This window comes from Cladophialophora bantiana (genome assembly GCF_000835475.1).
Source record: "Cladophialophora bantiana CBS 173.52 unplaced genomic scaffold supercont1.21, whole genome shotgun sequence".
Taxonomy (NCBI): Eukaryota; Fungi; Ascomycota; class Eurotiomycetes; order Chaetothyriales; family Herpotrichiellaceae; genus Cladophialophora; species Cladophialophora bantiana.
This window is the reverse complement of record NW_015971595.1, coordinates 347,254-364,544: the sequence shown is the minus strand read 5'-3', so window position 1 is coordinate 364,544 and position 17,291 is coordinate 347,254. Positions and strand designations below refer to the sequence as shown.

General features: G+C 51.3%; 6 protein-coding genes across 6 annotated transcripts; 4 read left to right on the top strand and 2 right to left on the bottom strand.

Annotated features, from left to right (window-relative positions):
• Positions 1 to 3,231: 3,231 nt before the first annotated feature.
• On the top strand, positions 3,232 to 5,565 carry Z519_11241 (uncharacterized protein; the record flags this gene model as incomplete). Its single annotated transcript, XM_016768953.1, has 1 exon — positions 3,232 to 5,565. The coding sequence occupies one exon, from the start codon at positions 3,232 to 3,234 to the stop codon at positions 5,563 to 5,565; it is 2,334 nt and encodes a 777-aa protein (XP_016614799.1).
• A 296-nt stretch (positions 5,566 to 5,861) lies between these two features.
• Positions 5,862 to 7,518, bottom strand: Z519_11240 (uncharacterized protein; the record flags this gene model as incomplete). Its single annotated transcript, XM_016768952.1, has 2 exons — positions 5,862 to 7,331; positions 7,390 to 7,518. 2 exons carry the CDS (start codon positions 7,516 to 7,518, stop codon positions 5,862 to 5,864), a joined length of 1,599 nt encoding a protein of 532 aa, XP_016614798.1.
• An 882-nt stretch (positions 7,519 to 8,400) lies between these two features.
• On the bottom strand, positions 8,401 to 9,012 carry Z519_11239 (uncharacterized protein; the record flags this gene model as incomplete). Its single annotated transcript, XM_016768951.1, has 1 exon — positions 8,401 to 9,012. One exon carries the CDS (start codon positions 9,010 to 9,012, stop codon positions 8,401 to 8,403), a length of 612 nt encoding a protein of 203 aa, XP_016614797.1.
• A 622-nt stretch (positions 9,013 to 9,634) lies between these two features.
• Z519_11238 (uncharacterized protein) lies at positions 9,635 to 11,127 on the top strand (the record flags this gene model as incomplete). Its single annotated transcript, XM_016768950.1, has 4 exons — positions 9,635 to 9,910; positions 9,978 to 10,116; positions 10,166 to 10,274; positions 10,326 to 11,127. 4 exons carry the CDS (start codon positions 9,635 to 9,637, stop codon positions 11,125 to 11,127), a joined length of 1,326 nt encoding a protein of 441 aa, XP_016614796.1.
• Positions 11,128 to 11,408: 281 nt separating this feature from the next.
• Z519_11237 (uncharacterized protein) lies at positions 11,409 to 13,244 on the top strand (the record flags this gene model as incomplete). The annotated part of the gene is made up of 1 exon (XM_016768949.1): positions 11,409 to 13,244. One exon carries the CDS (start codon positions 11,409 to 11,411, stop codon positions 13,242 to 13,244), a length of 1,836 nt encoding a protein of 611 aa, XP_016614795.1.
• A 1,378-nt stretch (positions 13,245 to 14,622) lies between these two features.
• On the top strand, positions 14,623 to 16,174 carry Z519_11236 (uncharacterized protein; the record flags this gene model as incomplete). Its single annotated transcript, XM_016768948.1, has 3 exons — positions 14,623 to 15,173; positions 15,230 to 15,503; positions 15,560 to 16,174. The coding sequence occupies 3 exons, from the start codon at positions 14,623 to 14,625 to the stop codon at positions 16,172 to 16,174; spliced, it is 1,440 nt and encodes a 479-aa protein (XP_016614794.1).
• Between the last annotated feature and the right edge of the window lie 1,117 nt (positions 16,175 to 17,291).

Genomic DNA, 17,291 nt, shown 5'->3' with positions numbered 1-17,291 from the left:
CCTTCCGATATGGACAGACGGCGACGGCACTGTGGTTTTCTCGGTTCGTGATGCCGCTAGGCATTTCTTGATCGACTTTAGGACTGTTCAGGCATCTGAATGGCTAGCCATTTTCGACATTCCAGCGCACCTAATAGTACAAAGGATCGCTTTCTGAATACATCTGTATATGAGGGCCTTTCCGCCTGGACTAGAGATAGCAACAAGCTTTTAACAGCCCCCGTCGTAACTCGCAGTGCCTGCTAAATATTTCTAATGCCCTTAATCCAACTGCAGCGTGATCGACTCTCATCTATAAATCCGCCTAAGGAAGACGCATGCCTTGCTCATGTGCGCATGCTCATAAGAGCGATTGTCGTTTAACCCTTGGCTTTATCCTCCTAGCGCCTTTGCGGTAAGATAGGTCCCACCCGCAACCACAATCCCAACCGGCAAAGCCGCAGCTCCAAGTGTCCCAGCCAAAGCCCCTATTACACCCCAGCTTTGTAGTGTAGCAAATATACTTCCCGCGGGGACAGTAGCTCCATATAGAGAGGCTTACACTCCCGCTGCGATTGAACCAGCTTAGACACCAGTCGCGTAGAAGCCGATAGCGGGGAGAACGTAGGTAGTGCTAATCGCGGCGAGGGTGCCTATGCCAGCGACGATGACTAAGTAGATATTAGACAGAAGTTATGATAATGTCGGGAGAGATAATACCTAGACCAGCGTAGCTTTTAACTGTTAGGACCACGTTCATTTCGATAATGAAGAGACCAGGTAAGGCTAGGCTTATTAGAGCGTACTGCGGGCTAGGGAGAACTAATTCTAGCAACGAGGTGTCGATACGGAAACGTATGAAACTAGTTCTTTGCTGTGACGCGTAGATACGTTCATTGCCAACAGCAATGTAACTAATGGCGCTAGCTAAGGAGAATGTTGACGCTTCGTATACGAAGTTGCAGGCTACAACCGGAATGTTCCCCCAATCCTAAGGCCCAGCTGATAAACCCCGGCGAGCATTTCGAGGAAGTCCACTCCAACAGAAAACCCTTCGTTGAAGACTTAAAATGACACCAGTCCAGCAGTACTGTAACGTCATATATTTACAACCCCTACGATTATTGGACTGTGTTGCAAGCTACGCTAAACTAAAAGAAGAGAAGCGTACTCGGAAATAGATCACTCCACTAATCCCGGGACGGGTCTGCGCCAGCCGAACAGGACACCGAATTCGCACATCACTTTATGTTGTTGTTTCTTTTATTGTGTTTGTTGCAGCTTCCTGCAAGAGAAGAGAGGCCAATTGGATACTAAGATAAGCTGCGATCTAATTTTCTTCCTCAATGAAACATTTTCATTAGACTGCTCTCAAGCTGGCGGGTGGGGGTCTCCTCTACGAGCCCACAGCAATCGGTGTAGGGGACCTTGATAGATCTCCTTCTTGGCCCTAACCATCACATTCCGGCAAAATATAATGGCTGGATTCCGCTTCTTTGTCCCTGGTTCCTGGACCGTCGGCGCAAGCAAGCATGTATCCGTTTCCGATCCCTCGTAGTTTCCCGGACAGAACAAGCAGGTCCTAGCAAAGACGAAGACGAAGACCTCAGCTACCGCGCCAATCTTACTAACTTTCTGCTGTTTGTAGCGATGAAGGAAACCCAATGTGCGTTGGCTTGCAAAGGTTGCGTGTTCAAGTTGAACGCGACTTTGGGAGTAACTGAGGCCGAGGTTAATGGCTTCTGGGTCAATGTGATGAAGCCGCAAGAGTCTCGTCTGTGTCCTCGAAGCAAAATAGATAGAGTGCATGATGGATTTAGTTTCCAGTGTCCAAAATCCCTTTATTGATTCCCATTAGGTCAGATACATAGAATGGTTAAGATTCTAGCTCTTCGCAGCTACCGATTTTCTTTGTTTGCTTCCTCTTTCTTTGTCCTGCCGCGGAGTAGGTCGGCAGTATGCTTCTGGGCTAGCGGTTAGCGCTGGTTGCTCGATGCAGGATTACGAGGCCAAGGGAATTAGAGGGGAGAAATTCATCGATCATTGAATCGTAGTTACTATGTAGTTTACACTATATATATCCTTTCTTAACATGGTTCATATCCTAGACTTGAGCGGATGGTGAGATCATAATTCATTCCGCTGGCATTGTCTGCGGGACTTGCTCTCCTCTTTGTGACCCGCTGTATCCAGGTCATATAGCCGGCCAAGGACAATGGGAGGGGTGAAAATGCCACAGGCCGTGTTGACGGCTTCCAATGTCATCGGCAACATGTATGGGCTCCGGACATGGTCAAATGACGCCACAATGAATATCATGGTCTATCGGCGCCTTCAAACGACTCAAGCGCCATGCGAAAGTGTGATTCTTATTTTGTTCAGACTTTCATGGGCTCAGTGTAGGGGATGAAGAAGGCATGAGCTCTCGTCGGTTAACTACAAGCCTCCAGCCTTCAGCGCCATCAATGAGATGGGGGCCAATTCTTCGCGCTGGATCCGCCACGGGGAAAAGGGGCTTGCAGCCTCGTCGATCTGCCAAGACTCAACGACATCTTGAATAACCACATTCTTGAGAACAACTACGATATGGCTGCTTTATATATACATATATATATATATGTGCGTAACGGCTTTCAAAGGTGCTTACCACACTACAATCCAAGGGACATCTGTCAGAGTACAGCAGAGGCAAGAACAATCCCGCTGGCAGAGCAAGGCGCGGGCGCATTGGACACAAGAGAATAAAGACATTGGTCAAAGTCTCGAGACAAAAGATGCAATGGGTTCAACGACGCCGGAAACAGACCTAAAGCGCCGGATTAGGAGAAAGAGGAGCGGAGCGGCACTCTTTGATGGCTAATACCAGCGGCAGCACGCCTCGCCTCGCTCATCTCAACGTTTGTTGTGCCGAGTCGAAATTTGCTCAGTCTTCCTGTCACATTTCACGCCTTTCGCTGACAAGGCCACGTCTCAAGGATATGGATACTGAGCCTTTTTCAGTGCTGTTCCCCCCTATTCCGGCACATACGGCGCTCCTCGTACACCAGACGACGCAAAGGCATTGGACACAAAGGAGGTTCCGTATGTGCTGGTCGCATAAAGACCATTGTTGAACAAGTATCTGCAAAAATGGTACTTAATTGCCATTACTGGTCAGAGGCTCTGTGCTCGCATTCTCGAGTCCTTCAATGACTTTTCAACCTCTTCAGCCAACCTCCTCATCCATCATATACAGATATCACATCCGAATAAATGGATCCCCCCAGGAAGAAGACCAGAACTGCGGCTGGTTCTGCACCTGCCAGCTCAGCACCTGCCTCTACAACTGGTCCTTCCTCTGCCGCTGGTCCTTCTTCTGCAGCCGGGCCCTCCACTGCCTCTGCCCCTGCACCTACTTTTTCCTCTGCCGCCGGTCTGCCCCCCATTGCTGGTCTAGTTGCTAATGCACTGGTTAATCAAGTTGCTAATGCACCTCCACCTCCAGCTGCCCCTGTACCTGCCAATGTACAAGCCCCTGCCACGCAGCGTCAATTGACGGACACAGACCGCAGGCACAGAATCGACGCTCTGCGGGCAAGAATTAGCCCTCACCTTACTGACCGTTCCTTGTTGGAAACGTATCTCGACGTGGCAGATTGGGATGGGGAAGACGCCTTTGCCCTGTGGAATGCCGACAGGGAAAACATCCTTCGTGGCACCGCCGCGAATCAAAACAGCACAACATTGAGCGCTATGAATGAAAGTACGATCGTCGCCAGTTTCAATGCCATCCCGGAACATGAGAGACGGGATGCCGCCCTGGCATTCCGATTGCATTTCCAATCTCTATTCGCGGGGGAGAACTTAAGTCGTACAGAAGCAATACTCTATCTCCATTTCCACAGGTGGGATTTGGGCGATGCGCACGACAACATATCAAATTTAGAGGGGATCCGCCACAGGATTGAGGATTATGACCGGATGCGAACGCCTCTCCCAGAGGAGGTCGACATTAGCGACCTCGTTACCACGGCACAACAAGATGAACGGCTCGCCGAGTTCATAAGTATCACCGGACGGCCCGATTGGTGGTCCCATCGCGTGATATTGCAGGGTTTCGCTTGGGACTTGATTGCGGCTATCTCATATTGGTTCTTGGAGGGAGTACCTCCTTATCAACCGGAAAACAAAGAGAAACGGAAATCCACCAAAAAGGACCCTGACGGGAAGAAATATGAGTTCGGTCTCCGGGTGGGCGTCAATGAGAGGTCATTAGACTGGCCAACGGCAGAGCAATGCGAAGCATCCAGAACGGCATTCATGGACGATGGTTGGGAGGTGGAACCAGACCGATACTCCAAGCCAGACGATTCGGGGAATGCTTCAGAGTCAGATGAGGATGATTCCGACGAGAGCTCGTCAGATGATGACAATACTAAGAAAGGCAAGAAAGGGAAATTGAGCGCAAAGGCCAAGGGCAAACAGAGGGCAGTTTCTCAGTTAGACGAGGACGATTCCAACAAGGGAAAGAAAGGCAAAAAGAGCTTTGTGCCTAAAGGTGAAGGTTTTCTCCTCACCGTTAAGGGTGACCCTCTGGAACCAGCGTACACGGGCTGTCCGGATCCGTCGAAATTCCTTATCGAGACCATTTCCAGAGGAAGGTACGCTTTTAACCGCTTCAGACAGGACGGAAGGTTCATATGGCCGGGCCTTAATCAGAATAACCAGCAAAGGACAGCGAGAGCTTCGACGGGTCGAGTAGAGTTCGATTGGAACGACCCGTCCCACATTCAATTGCTGAATAATTGGCGTCGACAAGCACTTCTCCGAACAGGCCCAAGCATGAGACATGATGCCCCTCAACCATGGTCGAGGGAAGAGGACCAATTCTTGATCGACTTGACCCAGGAGCTCCATGACGAAATGAGCCAAGATCCGGACTGGACCGCCGGCAGCAAATTGAGAGTCACTAACGCGAAGAAGGCGGAGTGGAAAAGGAGGTTCAATAAGCGGTTTACCGGCACAACTCTACCAGGCGCGGACGAACCACGCACTGACCGGACAGAAGGCGCGATTATGCAGCGCAGAGGTCGCATCAGGGAGCTCATCGAACGGTATGGTGTCAAGAAAGATGAGGGCTACTGGGCAAGACTGGAAATGAGCAAGAAGCGCAAGCGTTCAGAGGGCGAGGACGAGAATGGGGACGAGGGGGCAGGCACAGAGCAGCCTACTCTACCCGCAGATGACCAAAATGCCGGTGGTGAGGAAGAGCCCGCGGGTATTGACGAAAACACTCAACAAGCGCAGACATCCCAGCCTCCTCGATATCGGGCAAACCCCATATTTCCCCGAGCGCAGGAATTTCAGTCTCAACAAACGCAGACATTCCAGCCTTCTCAATACCGGGCAAACCCGATATTTCCCCGAGCGCCAGGAATTCCTCTGCAAGCACAGGCAACTCATCCTCAGCAAGCGCAGGTCACTCAGACCGCAACACAGGAGGAAGAACAAGCCAACGCAGGGGAGGCCGCCTCGATAGACACTGACTCAGATGATGACCTCCCTTTGGTTTTCATACGAGCTCGTGATCGGGGGAGACCGAAATGAGGCGCGATGGGGATGTCGCTCCTTTGTGTAGGTGAGTTGCTTGGATATTGACGGCTATTGTTCGATGAGTTTGAGAGATGCCAAGGACAATCGCCTGTCGATGTCGCAGCTTATAGTCGTCTGTGTATCTGGTTCGGATTAACACTTGTCCTGGAGTTCGTACAGTTGAAATCCTGATTATCGTTGTGCAAGAGATCTTATTGCAGAGACCGAGACCAGAGTAACAGCGCTCTATAGATGAAGAATTCAATTGTTGTACAGATTATGATTCCTGAACAGATTAGTCAATCGTTGCATCAGCCGAAGACCAGAGTAGGCTTCGGGAGGTCTTCTCTTGCAGCGTGGTGCAGAGGTTGGTCTTGGCTTTCAAGGTCATCTGCTCTCTGGATCGCATAGTCTTTGCTTTCGGTCGTTTCCCTCAACCGCATCTTGGCTGTATTCTTCTTGCTGGGTTGCATCGAACCGAGTTTAATCGCCTCGTCAGGTAACGGTCGAATGTAAGGCTGGCACACCCACCACGGTCTTCGGTATTTCATCTCAGCTTTCCGTCTAGGCATTAGGTCAGATTGCGATTCCTTCGTCACGTCATCTTCGTTCGTTGTCTCGGATTTGGCTTGTTGTGAAGCGGCGTGGTCATCTAGGCCTTTCTTTACCGCCGCTTCTACCATGGCGAGAACTCTCTCATATCCGTCGATATCCCCACATCTCGTTGTTGCCAACGCATCTCGGATGTCGGTGTGAATGGACACCAGAGGCCTGAGGAGTTGGAACAGGTGCCCTTGCATTGACCTGACACTTGGATCAAACTTTTGCTTAGGACCTCTTGCTTGCCGTTTGCTCGGTCGAATCTCAGATTTGGGGACCGCTGTGTGGGTGTTATCTTCGAGGTCGCCAGGGACATAAAGTGGCTTACGTGTGGGTGGTTCTTTGTCGAGAGAATATCGGTAGATAATGTCGAGATACCTTCTGAACACAGCATCCATACGGTATCCTCCTGTGCCATCTGCTCCATACCAGTATTCTCGGGGGTTGTATTCTGTTGGCGGGTTGGCGAAAATTGTAGGATCACTGAGATTGCCCTCTGCACTCATGACGCCGTCGGCCCCAGTTGCAACTAGACATGACTCTAGATCACCTGAATTTAAAATATTCCCGTTTGCGAAAATCACAGTTTCCGGCGGTAAATGTTCTCGAAGGTACCGTATCATTGACCAGTCTGCAACGCCAGTATTGTGACCCTTCTGTTCCCTCCGTCGGCCGTGCACTGTCAAAATGCTTGCACCCGCTGACAGAATCATCTTTGCATACTCCAGTGTCTTCTCCCTGGTGTCTAGTATTCTCATCTTTGCCGTCACAGGGACGGTTAATTCGTTGTGCAATTTATTGATCATCTTGTAAATAGTGACCCAATCTTCCTGTAGAAACGCCCCATAGCGACCGCATCTGGCGATACCCTGAGGACAACCCAAATTCAAATCAACTGCGTCACAGTACGGGGCCACATATTGGGCTGCCTCTAAAAGGTCTTCGGGCTTGTTCGCACAAAACTGCACAAACAAGGGTCTGTCTAAACTTGGGTTGCCGTCCAGGAAGGGGGAAGATGAAGATTTCTCGGTTGAGCGCAGACTGCCTCTGACAGGCCGGAAGTGGTCGTCTCGAAATCCTGCCGTTTCTCGAAACAGTCTCGCATGTAACATTGGCGTATATGCTAAAAGAGACTTTGATCGCTCTTCATCGAGGTAGGATCGAGTGAGGAGTCTCCAGGCCTGGAGAACAAGTCAACACATGTGGTGAAAGCGTCGAAGATAAAGAGGGAGGACGGACGAATTCAGAGCGCTCGACCATGGGTGCCACGATGTATTTGGGACTGCCGATGCTTTCGTAGAAGGCCCTGCCGGTCAGCTTTGGCGGCGACGACATGTGGCTTGCGCCAGCAGGTACTGTCTCTGCCATGATTTTGGATGGAGAAATGTGTCTTTGGATCTGATGGTACGTGTCCAGTACCCACCGCAGCAGAGGCCTGGACATGAAAAATCTCGGCGGAACAGATCTAGGCTAGCAGAGCATCATATTGCGCGTTGGAGAAGGCTCTCGTTCAGTCAAGCAGAGGGCCGTGAACCCAGATAATTTCGCAAAGAATATGGAGGGGGAACAAAAAATATGAATGGCGCTCAATGGTCACGCACTCCGACGTAGTTTTCTCTACGGTGCGTTTTTTGACCGCTTCCGCAGCACCCACAAACGCACAACACCGAACTCCTGGTCTCTTCAAGAGCCCCTTTCCTGACTTCTGTCAACATTCGATCTCAGCACCGTCAGCAGCATATGTATGGTCAACCCGAGAAGACCTTTCTATCGATCACGAATAAGAACAACTCCACAAGCGCGATTGCAGCCCCTTTGAATCAGTCGAAGAGGAGATGAGTTTGTTCACTGACAGCACAGATTGCTGTCCTCAGTCAGGAAAGCCCAGATATCTTCATCCCCGTCGAGAGGAACAGAGGGCATGAGCATACTGGTATTGGCAACTCAGAGGACCCAGAGATTCAGATTTGTGCGTCGCTTTGAATTTCTGTTTGGTAGCATGGCACACACCCGTCGAATCCCGTTCCGTGCAATACAATATCAGACCTCGAAACAAGCCATCTCATCAAGTCTCGAGAAGTACCCGCCTTTTCAGTATGCCATATCTTCGGCATACGTGTCCGAGATTTACCCAGTTGCATACTCAAAGCTGCACCGCTGATGTCTAACCAGAAAATCCACGTCAGGCGGTGTAAAAAGTCAGCCCTCTGTTGGAGAGCAACACAATCGAACAGTGTTCATCTCCATAACTCATGGCAGCAAGTTTACGCCGCCATCTTCAGAACGAACATCCATCTTACCACCCTCGTCCGCATTCGTCGGTCCCAAGCCGCTGCCAAAGATCTTGTCGATCCGTTTCTCGCGATGCCAGACAATCTCATCACCTCCGTTCCGACAGAGCCGTTTGAAGTATTTGATGCGATGCTGAGGGATCCATTCCTCCTCGGTGGTCTCGGAGATCCATTGACTTGCTGGTATTTCTTTGATACCGGCGAATCTTTCGAGATATCCAATAAGATATTGTGACATGTCGAGACTAGCATCCCACTGAAGTCGATTCAAGACATCTATATCACACGCATGAGGAAGGCATTTTGCGGAGAGCATATGTGCCATACCTTGGGCTGATCTCATCTTTGGCACTGGAACCTCGCTCGGCATAATCGGCCTGTCTTCCTTTCCTCGCTTCCTGTGCTTCGCATAGTGCTCTAGATCTTGTGTTCTCTTCATTTCCTCTTTTTGTTCTTGCTGTCTTTCTTCATCGATCTCTTTGAGGTGGTTTTCTGCAACACGTCTCAAATGGTCGATCGAGTCTGATGACACGCTCGGCGTCGGAGCGCCTCCACGATCATTTCCCGCCATCGGCAATAAAATGGGTCGATTCAGTCTGGTAAAATTGATAATTGAGATGGGGAAGGGACTTGTAATGCAGCCCTCATATATTGGGTTTCACTGGTGAGCTTGAACCAGCTTCGTTGTGGCGCAGCACTAATGCCCGCGCAATGACTCACCTGTTCCTGTGAACAGCTGGCCTCCCCTATCGACGGGAGCTCATAGAGACACATTACGGCTCATTTATGTCGCAGTTGAAGAGTATAGTCATGCCTGTCGACTATGTTGTACTAGAACGAAGCTGTGACGATATCTGAGTCATTGTGATCGCGAGGCGTTCCAACTCGGAGATCAACATCTTCTGCAGCGAGCTAGATGTGTCAGTCTCATCAGTCCACGAATTGTACTCCTTTCGCTTGGACGCACATGGTCCAAGGACCTTCAAAGAGTTTGAGTGCGGATAGACAGTGAGCCTTGGTGTTAGCGAGGAACGAGGTGCAGAAGGCCCCGATTCCCGAGAGTTCGCCGTTAGCTCGGCAAATATGTACCAGCAGGAGCCGCTTTTGTCGTCTCAAAACAACTCTCCCCTCATAAGCGGCGTAGTCGTCCTTCAAGATGTTGAGCGACTCGACTGCAAAAGGAGCTTGAGACTATGCCCTTGGGTCGCGGTGCCAAATTGCCTCTCACAATACGAGTAAGACATGGCTTGGAAGTAACAGGCTGCGGCTCTCGGAGATGCTTGAGCCAATTTCGTGTTATCGAGCATGAAGTACGCGCCCAACATACGCGCCACTGGCCAAGAGGCACGGAGATCGGCTATGAAAATGCCCTGAAGCTCTCTGTCAAGCAATATATTCCCCATGACCGCAAGAACCCAGTGCCTGGCGACATCACCTTCATCGGTGCACATGCCAACGGATTTCCCAAGGTTAGTGCTCTGTTCCGGCTGCTCCCAGCGCCGCTCGACATGTTCCCATACCTGAGATGATCTCTAGGAGCTATATGAGCCTCTATTTGATGATCTGTACAAGAAATTGAGGTCGTTGGGGAGAGGTATCCGTGCAATATGGATTGCGGACCTCGTTCATCAAGGGAAGAGCGCTGTCACCAATGAAAGGGCCTTGGGTAATGACCGTATGTTTGGCACATGTGAAACATTCCGAACCTTACTGACGGGTGGCAGCAAACTGGTGGGATGGCGCGAGAGATCTTCTTTTTCTGATCAACCAGAAGCAAGATGAGATGCCTCAGCCACTTATAGGGGTTGGACATAGCATGGGAGCGTCACAATTGTACATTCTATACCATCAGTGGAAGAACGCAGACCACTGACTATTTTTCAGGGCGCAGCTTTCACTTCTTCATCCCAGACTGTTGCAAGCTCTGATTCTCATTGATCCTGTCATACAAACCGAGAATCCCAGCAAGACGTTCGCCAAGCCATCAACTTACCGGCGAGACATCTGGCCATCCCGCCAAGAAGCCCGGTCAAAGTTCGCGAGCAGCAAGTTCTATCAGGCCTGGGATCCGAGGGTCTTTGAAAAGTGGGTACAATATGGTCTCCGAGACCTCCCAACCGAGCTCTATCCAGAGAGGGACCAGAGCAAAGAGCCACAGGTGACCCTAACCACGCCAAAATCTCAAGAGGTCTTTTCTTATCTGAGACCAAAATATAACGGCACGCCGGGGATTGAACCCGAGAAGGATCGGGCCGTATATGGGGATATGTATCCAGATGACGTGGAGCCAGGGTATCCTTTTTATCGACCTGAACCGGCCGAGATATTCCGCCGGCTTCCCGAACTCAAGCCGCCTGTTTTATATATATTCGGAGAGCACTCTGAGCTCGCAACGCCGGAGCTCAGGAGGAAGAAGATGGCGAATACTGGCGTTGGGGTGGGCGGGAGCGGAGGGCAAGCTGAAGGCCGAGTAAAAGAGATTGTTCTCACAGACTGTGGCCACTTGGTCCCTATGGTGAAAGTCGAGGAGTGTGCTGATGCTGCGGCTTCATTTGCAGTTGCTGAGGCGTCTCGCTGGGAGGAGGGTACGAAGGAATGGCAGACGCGTTGGCTGCAAAAGCCTTGGAGTGAGAGGATCGGTATTGACGATGAATGGAAAAGGATGATTGGTCCGAGAGAAGCGTGACCATCAATAGAGAACTTCTACAAATTCAAGCAAAGATGAAGTTGAGCTCGCTGGTATGCGCATTCGGCCGGTAGATGAGGCAGCCTTGCACGACGGCCACAGCCTTGCGGTTGCGAGCTCCAGGTTCACCGGAAAAACAAATTTTCCGTCACCGCGAGTCGCCCGCCGCATTCCGTGTCTACTCTCAAGTTTTGCACCTTCGCGATGTCCCGCCTCACCATAGTTCCAGTACACGACCGCATTACAGCATCAACCGCGCTTTTCGAATCGCGTAAGCCATCATGGTATTCTTCGCAACCATCTCCAGGTTAGCATACGATTTTGACTTTCGAATAGGTTTACAACTGGGATCCTCACCGAGATGTGCTCTACAAGCTCTACATCGAGGACAGAAAGGTACGTCAAAAACATTGTTCTTATCTGCTGCCCAAGCCCAGAGATCACGCACAACTAACAAGAGTCAGTCCCTCGAGGAGATTATGCAGTACATGCGAGACGCCGCCAACTTCACTCCTTCCAAGCGCGCTTTCCAGACCCAATTTAAGAGATGGGGGTTTCCGTCGAAACGCAAGCCGTCGTTCCGCGACGAGGACCTGGTTGATCGCGTGAGAGAGCTGTGGGAAGCCAACTACAGTCAACGCAATATGCTCCATACCCTTCAAGCCGAGGGCCACGATATCAAAGAACGAGAGCTCATGCGACTACGCGCTAAGAACCGCTGGCTCATGCGAATTCCCAACGGCGCTAAACAAACGTCCGCCGATGAGACAGAAGCCCGTCTCGAAGGCCAGCTGACCGACGCTACGAAGAATGACGAAAGCATCCCTCAATCCGACCATCATCCCATCTTGGACGAGCCGCCACCAGAATTCATGGAGCGTCAAAAGGAGAGACTTCAAGAACTCCAAACCATCAGTGACCAGCGTTGGAAAGACAAGAAACGACGCCGTCGCACCAAGGGGTATGCAGGTCTCCCGCCCGATCCCGCCGGCATGCCGCCGCGTTTTCCTTCCGAGACCACACTTGAGGAGAGTAGGGAGATATTGTCCCTTGATGCGAGACAATATCGGGCCATTCGCGATCAATTCCAAGCGATTTGCGAGGAGGAGCAAATCAAGCAAAAGACCGTTGCTGGAACAGAGAAGTGGCAAGCCGTCAAAGATCGGTTGGTTCGTGAGAATGCACTATTACAGGCTGTGATGTGGCAAGACACGTCGAACCTTCAGTCCAAAGAGCTTGCTCTGGACGTCATCTGTACCGATGTTACCAAGCGGATCCGGACACTGGGCCGAAGATTGACCATTTTAGAGTCCAAGAAGGTGCTTGGCTTGAACCCGGATCAAAGTCGACAAATCCGCAGCGAATTTTACGATATCCTTGAATCGGAGTATTACACCAGTAAACTCGAAATGGGACCAGAGAAGTGGAAGGAACTCAAAGACCGCTGGGTTGCCAACAACTCATATCTTCAAGGCCTCCTCGCACCGGGTGACGCCGACCCCGAGCATAACAGAAAGCGAGCTGCAATGGAACTCTTGTGTCGGGATGTCATGAAGCGTGTCCGGGACGATCGAGCAAAGAAGAAGGGCACTTTTAGGAAAAAGCCCGCACAACCTTTGACCCTTGGAGTGGACATGACGCCTCAGCCACCTCAACCTCCCGCGCCCTCAGTGGCTCCTGCACCAGCCGCTGTCAGCGACGCGTATCGAGACGCCCTGCCTGCCAATCCATATAGTGACGTACCAACCACGACAACGCAGAATGATTTGTCAGACCTTCAAATCGACCCCAATTTGTTGCAAGTGGCCGACCATCTAGGGACCCCACAAGTCTCGAGCGTGACGCCTGTGTATGTTCGTCCTCACCCCAACTCGACCGTGTACACCTCTACGAGACTCTGGCTAGGGTCTTTGACAGGACGCACTGTTCAGGAACTTCGTGCAATGATCGCTGCCAAGTATCCTCTCGCAAAGGCCGAACAAATTAATGGTATCGAGAAAGACGCCGTGGGTAATGAAATCCCCTACCTTATTGAGGAAGACGACGAATTAGAGGCCTATCTCGACCACGTTCAAGGACGCAAGGCTATGTTCGTCGTGCTGCTCGGACGGTCTTGAAGTCGGACATGGTAGGGTGGGATTGGTTCTTCAGAGGAGATGATATTCACGGGATCGATCCAGTATTCAGCTCATTGTCTATTCCAAGCTTGTTTTAACTAGCCGTCATTATTTCTTGGTGCAAAAGGAGGTAAATTACTACCGAAGCCCGGAGTTCTCGGGGGATGGCACTTTCTACGCGCGTCATGCTGCATTGGCACTGTGGGAGGGGCGCTGTGCATGAGGATATGATACGACATTGGTGACCTTTTCATCATGAAAGGAGGAGTCTTTGAGCTAAGGCTCTTAACCTCCCCAAGTATGCATGGAAAAAAGATAATTCGCAGGCGGATAGAAATCTGTGGAGAGGAGACCGATATGAGGACTCAACTTTGTTTAATTGCACCTGGACCCTTTGTGTTGAAACTTGCAACGGTTGGGAGGAGTATGGAGCGTATCCAGGCGCCGAATGGGATAGTGACAGCGTCGGAGCGGCAGAAGCATCTGCCGCGCTGGAGGTCATTTTCATCCCAGATACACACTCGAATGCCGTGTTTTATGTCGACCGTAAGATCTTAGTTCGGGCACAGACGCCGCACCCTTTGACGCGCCATGCCTCGATCAACTCTCCACCCCATTCCTCCCCCATGGGTACATGTAGGTGGAGGGGCGTCTTAGTCCTCGTGGTATGCGGCCAACAAAACCCCTCGCTCGTAATGCTCAGGGATGGAGAAATGCAACACTAGATCTACAGTGAGTAATTCATGGTAAGCGTATCGCCTCAGCTGAGGCTTAACCCAAGTGCTCACTGGCCACGTTCGTCTGTTTTCAGACTACCATTTCCCGACCCGAGACGACAAATACGGGACATTGCGTGTCTCAGTCTGGCAGGTGAGGCCAACCGCGGGCGAGTCTGGAGGGGCAAAAGGGGGTCCATCCTTTGCTTAGAGCGAGCTATGGCTTACTTGTTGCATCGGCAGTTCATCCACTCAACGAGTCCGCATCCGTAGAGTTTTCTCGTTCCCGTGCAAAGCGCATATCGTGCATGTTTAGGTGGGCATCTTACTAGCCGAGGTAGGTCCAAGGTAGGTCCAAGTACATACATACTAAAGCAAGTGCGGGGCAGCAACTTCGGCACTGATTATATTTTCAACGCCAGTACCAAGGGCCAGGACCGGCCGGGGCTGTAGGAGGGTCAGCAGGAACCACTCCATCGCTAAGTCCGCTGATCGATGTGGAAACCCAGATAAGGATTTAATGGATCGTAGGTATAAAGAGGTGGGTTGAACTTGGGGGACAATCTGCCCAGCCTCAGCTTCTGCTTATTTCTGTACCCAGCGCCCGTCCATAACCAAGGAAGACATACGAGAACAACAGAACACACGTATTGTAAGCAGCCATGGCTCCCTCTAGACTGGATACCATCTCCTTCACCACATTCTCCAACATTGTCAACGGCGAATCCCGCAGCTCAAAAACAAAATATCACGGCATCGACCCGACCACCAAAGAACCAAACTGGGACGTCCCTGTGGCCACCCCTGAAGACATTGAAGATGCCGTCGCTGCTGCCAACAAGGCATTTGCTGAGTGGAAGAACACGACCTGGGAATACCGCACTGAACGTATTGCCCGCTTCAAGGAGGCCTTGGAGGCGTACCAGGAGGAAATGACCGACCTGCTTCTTAAGGAGACCGGCAAGCCACGTAACTTTGGAGCCACCGAGGTGCAATCATGCTCCAAGTTTATCGAATGGCATATGCAGTTAAAGGAGCCCAAGGGTGAATCGTACGACCTTGAAGACAGGAAGATTGTCAATAAATTTGTTCCGTTGGGTGTGGCAGCAGCCATTTGCCCTTGGAACTTCCCTCTATTGTTGAGTTTGGGCAAGGTGCTGCCTGCAGTGCAGATGGGCAATGCTATCATTGTGAAGCCTAGTCCATTTACTCCGTACGTCCACCTCATAGAGAGTTTCTCTTGCGCCGCGAGCTGACGACGAGAAACAGATACACCGCATTGAAGATGGTCGAGATTGCCAACCAAGTCTTCCCACCCGGGCTCGTTCAGGCTCTAGGTGGTGATGACAAGCTCGGACCCGCTCTCGTCGACCACCCTGACATCCACAAGATCAGCTTCACTGGCTCAATCGCCACTGGCAAGAAAGTCATGGCTGCTGCGGCGAAGACCGTCAAGCGAGTGACCCTGGAGATGGGTGGAAATGATCCTGCCATTGTCCTCCCCGACGCCGATATTGCCAAGGTCGCTCCCATGGTCGCCATGGTAAGGGATCCCTTTGACGGTTCGTTTCCCTTCCTAATTGACTGACCTGATTTTAGGGTGCATTCTTCAATACCTCCCAAGTCTGCATCGCCTCGAAACGCATCTACGTGCATTCTTCCATGTACGACGAATTCCTGACCGCGCTCGTCAACGTGGCCAAATCCCTCAAAGTTGGTTCCTCCAACGAAGAAGGCGTTATGCTCGGCCCCATCCAGAATAGCATGCAGTACGAAAAAGTAAAAACCTTCTTTAAGGACACTAAGGACCACGGCTACAAATTCGCCCTCGGATCCGGCGACGTGCCTGAGACGAAGGGATTCTTCATCGAGCCCACCATCATCGAGAACCCGCCCGACGACAGCATGATTGTGCGAGAGGAGCCGTTCGGCCCGATCGTGCCGGTACAGAAATACGACGATATCGAGGATGTGATCAAGCGCGCCAACAATTCCAAGGCTGGACTGGGCGCCACGGTCTTCGGCAAGGACCCCCAGATGCTGCAGGATGTCGCGGACAAGTTGGAGGCCGGATCCGTCTGGATCAACAGTTTCCCCGCTGCCGGCCCCCAGGCTCAGTTCGGCGGTGTCAAGGAGAGCGGCATCGGCACTGAGTTTGGCACCTTGGGTATTTTGGCGTATGCTAATGTCAAGGCTATCACGACGTTCAAGTGAAAACCATTGAAAGAAGGCGCGGGCCTTATGTATGAGAAGTACAGGCACGTTCCAAATCAAACAAGACTATGATTATTCCGCCTAGCCCATCTTGCCACTTCGTCAGTCATATATCTTGAAAAAAGGCCCTAGAAATTTAATGGCTACACAGCCCCTGTCTGAATCGCAAGGGGCGGGGTTGAGAAGACTCATGACTTCGAATCCCTCTCTCTCACTTTCCTCCCACCATTGGTGCTCCTCCCGTCCCGTCCTCGTTCTCCTCTGGATCACTAACGAGATCACTCTCCGTCTTCTCAGCCTTCCAACTCACAGGTTCGCCCAGCATCGAGCGATTGCCTTTCTTCGCCTCGCTTAGGTCCTGCTCTGCGCGCTCCTTGAGGCTCTTGTTCGGTTTCTGGGATGGGTTGCTTGCCCCTTTGTCCTCCTCCACGGGCGAGTTTCTGATTCCTCGGCCTTTAGGGGGCCCGGGTCGCCTAGGGCCGTTGGGTTGGATTTAATCACGGGTCCTTTGAGTGATTTGCTGCTGCCCATTTTTTGAGAGGGGTGGGACGTCTGTGGTCAGAAGTCGATGGAACCCAGAGATAGACAGATGGTCACGGCCCATATGAACGGCAAGTCTCTGCTGTTTTCAATATCCTCTACTAAGAAGCTGGAGGTGATGGTGTGAATTCATAGACAGAGACGAGAAACCGGCAGGGAAGCAAGTATACCGACATATGAAGAGCTGCTCGCACTGACGTCTTCCATATTCTCAATGACCTCAAGAATATTTTATCTGACCGGACCATTTTATCATGGCTTGCCCAGTGGGCCTCTGCCTTGGGTAACTGTCGCCGTTTCACGCCGCCTTCTTCTTGGTCATTCTGCGAGGGTCGGAGAGAGGGTCATGAGAAGGTTGAAGCAGAACTTGAGGATGGCAGGCCCAGTTCAATGTACGTTCTGAGCTTTGAAAGGAGTTGAGTCTAGTTGTCGGAGTAAAGTTGATCCATTCCGGGCGAAGTCTTTCGGAAGAGCATCCTATTCTGTCTGCATTGATTTGTTCCTCTCAGTCGATCTGCCTCTGTCTCGGATCTGATTGAGTCGATCAACCGTCAAGTCAACAGGGGTGATCCGATCG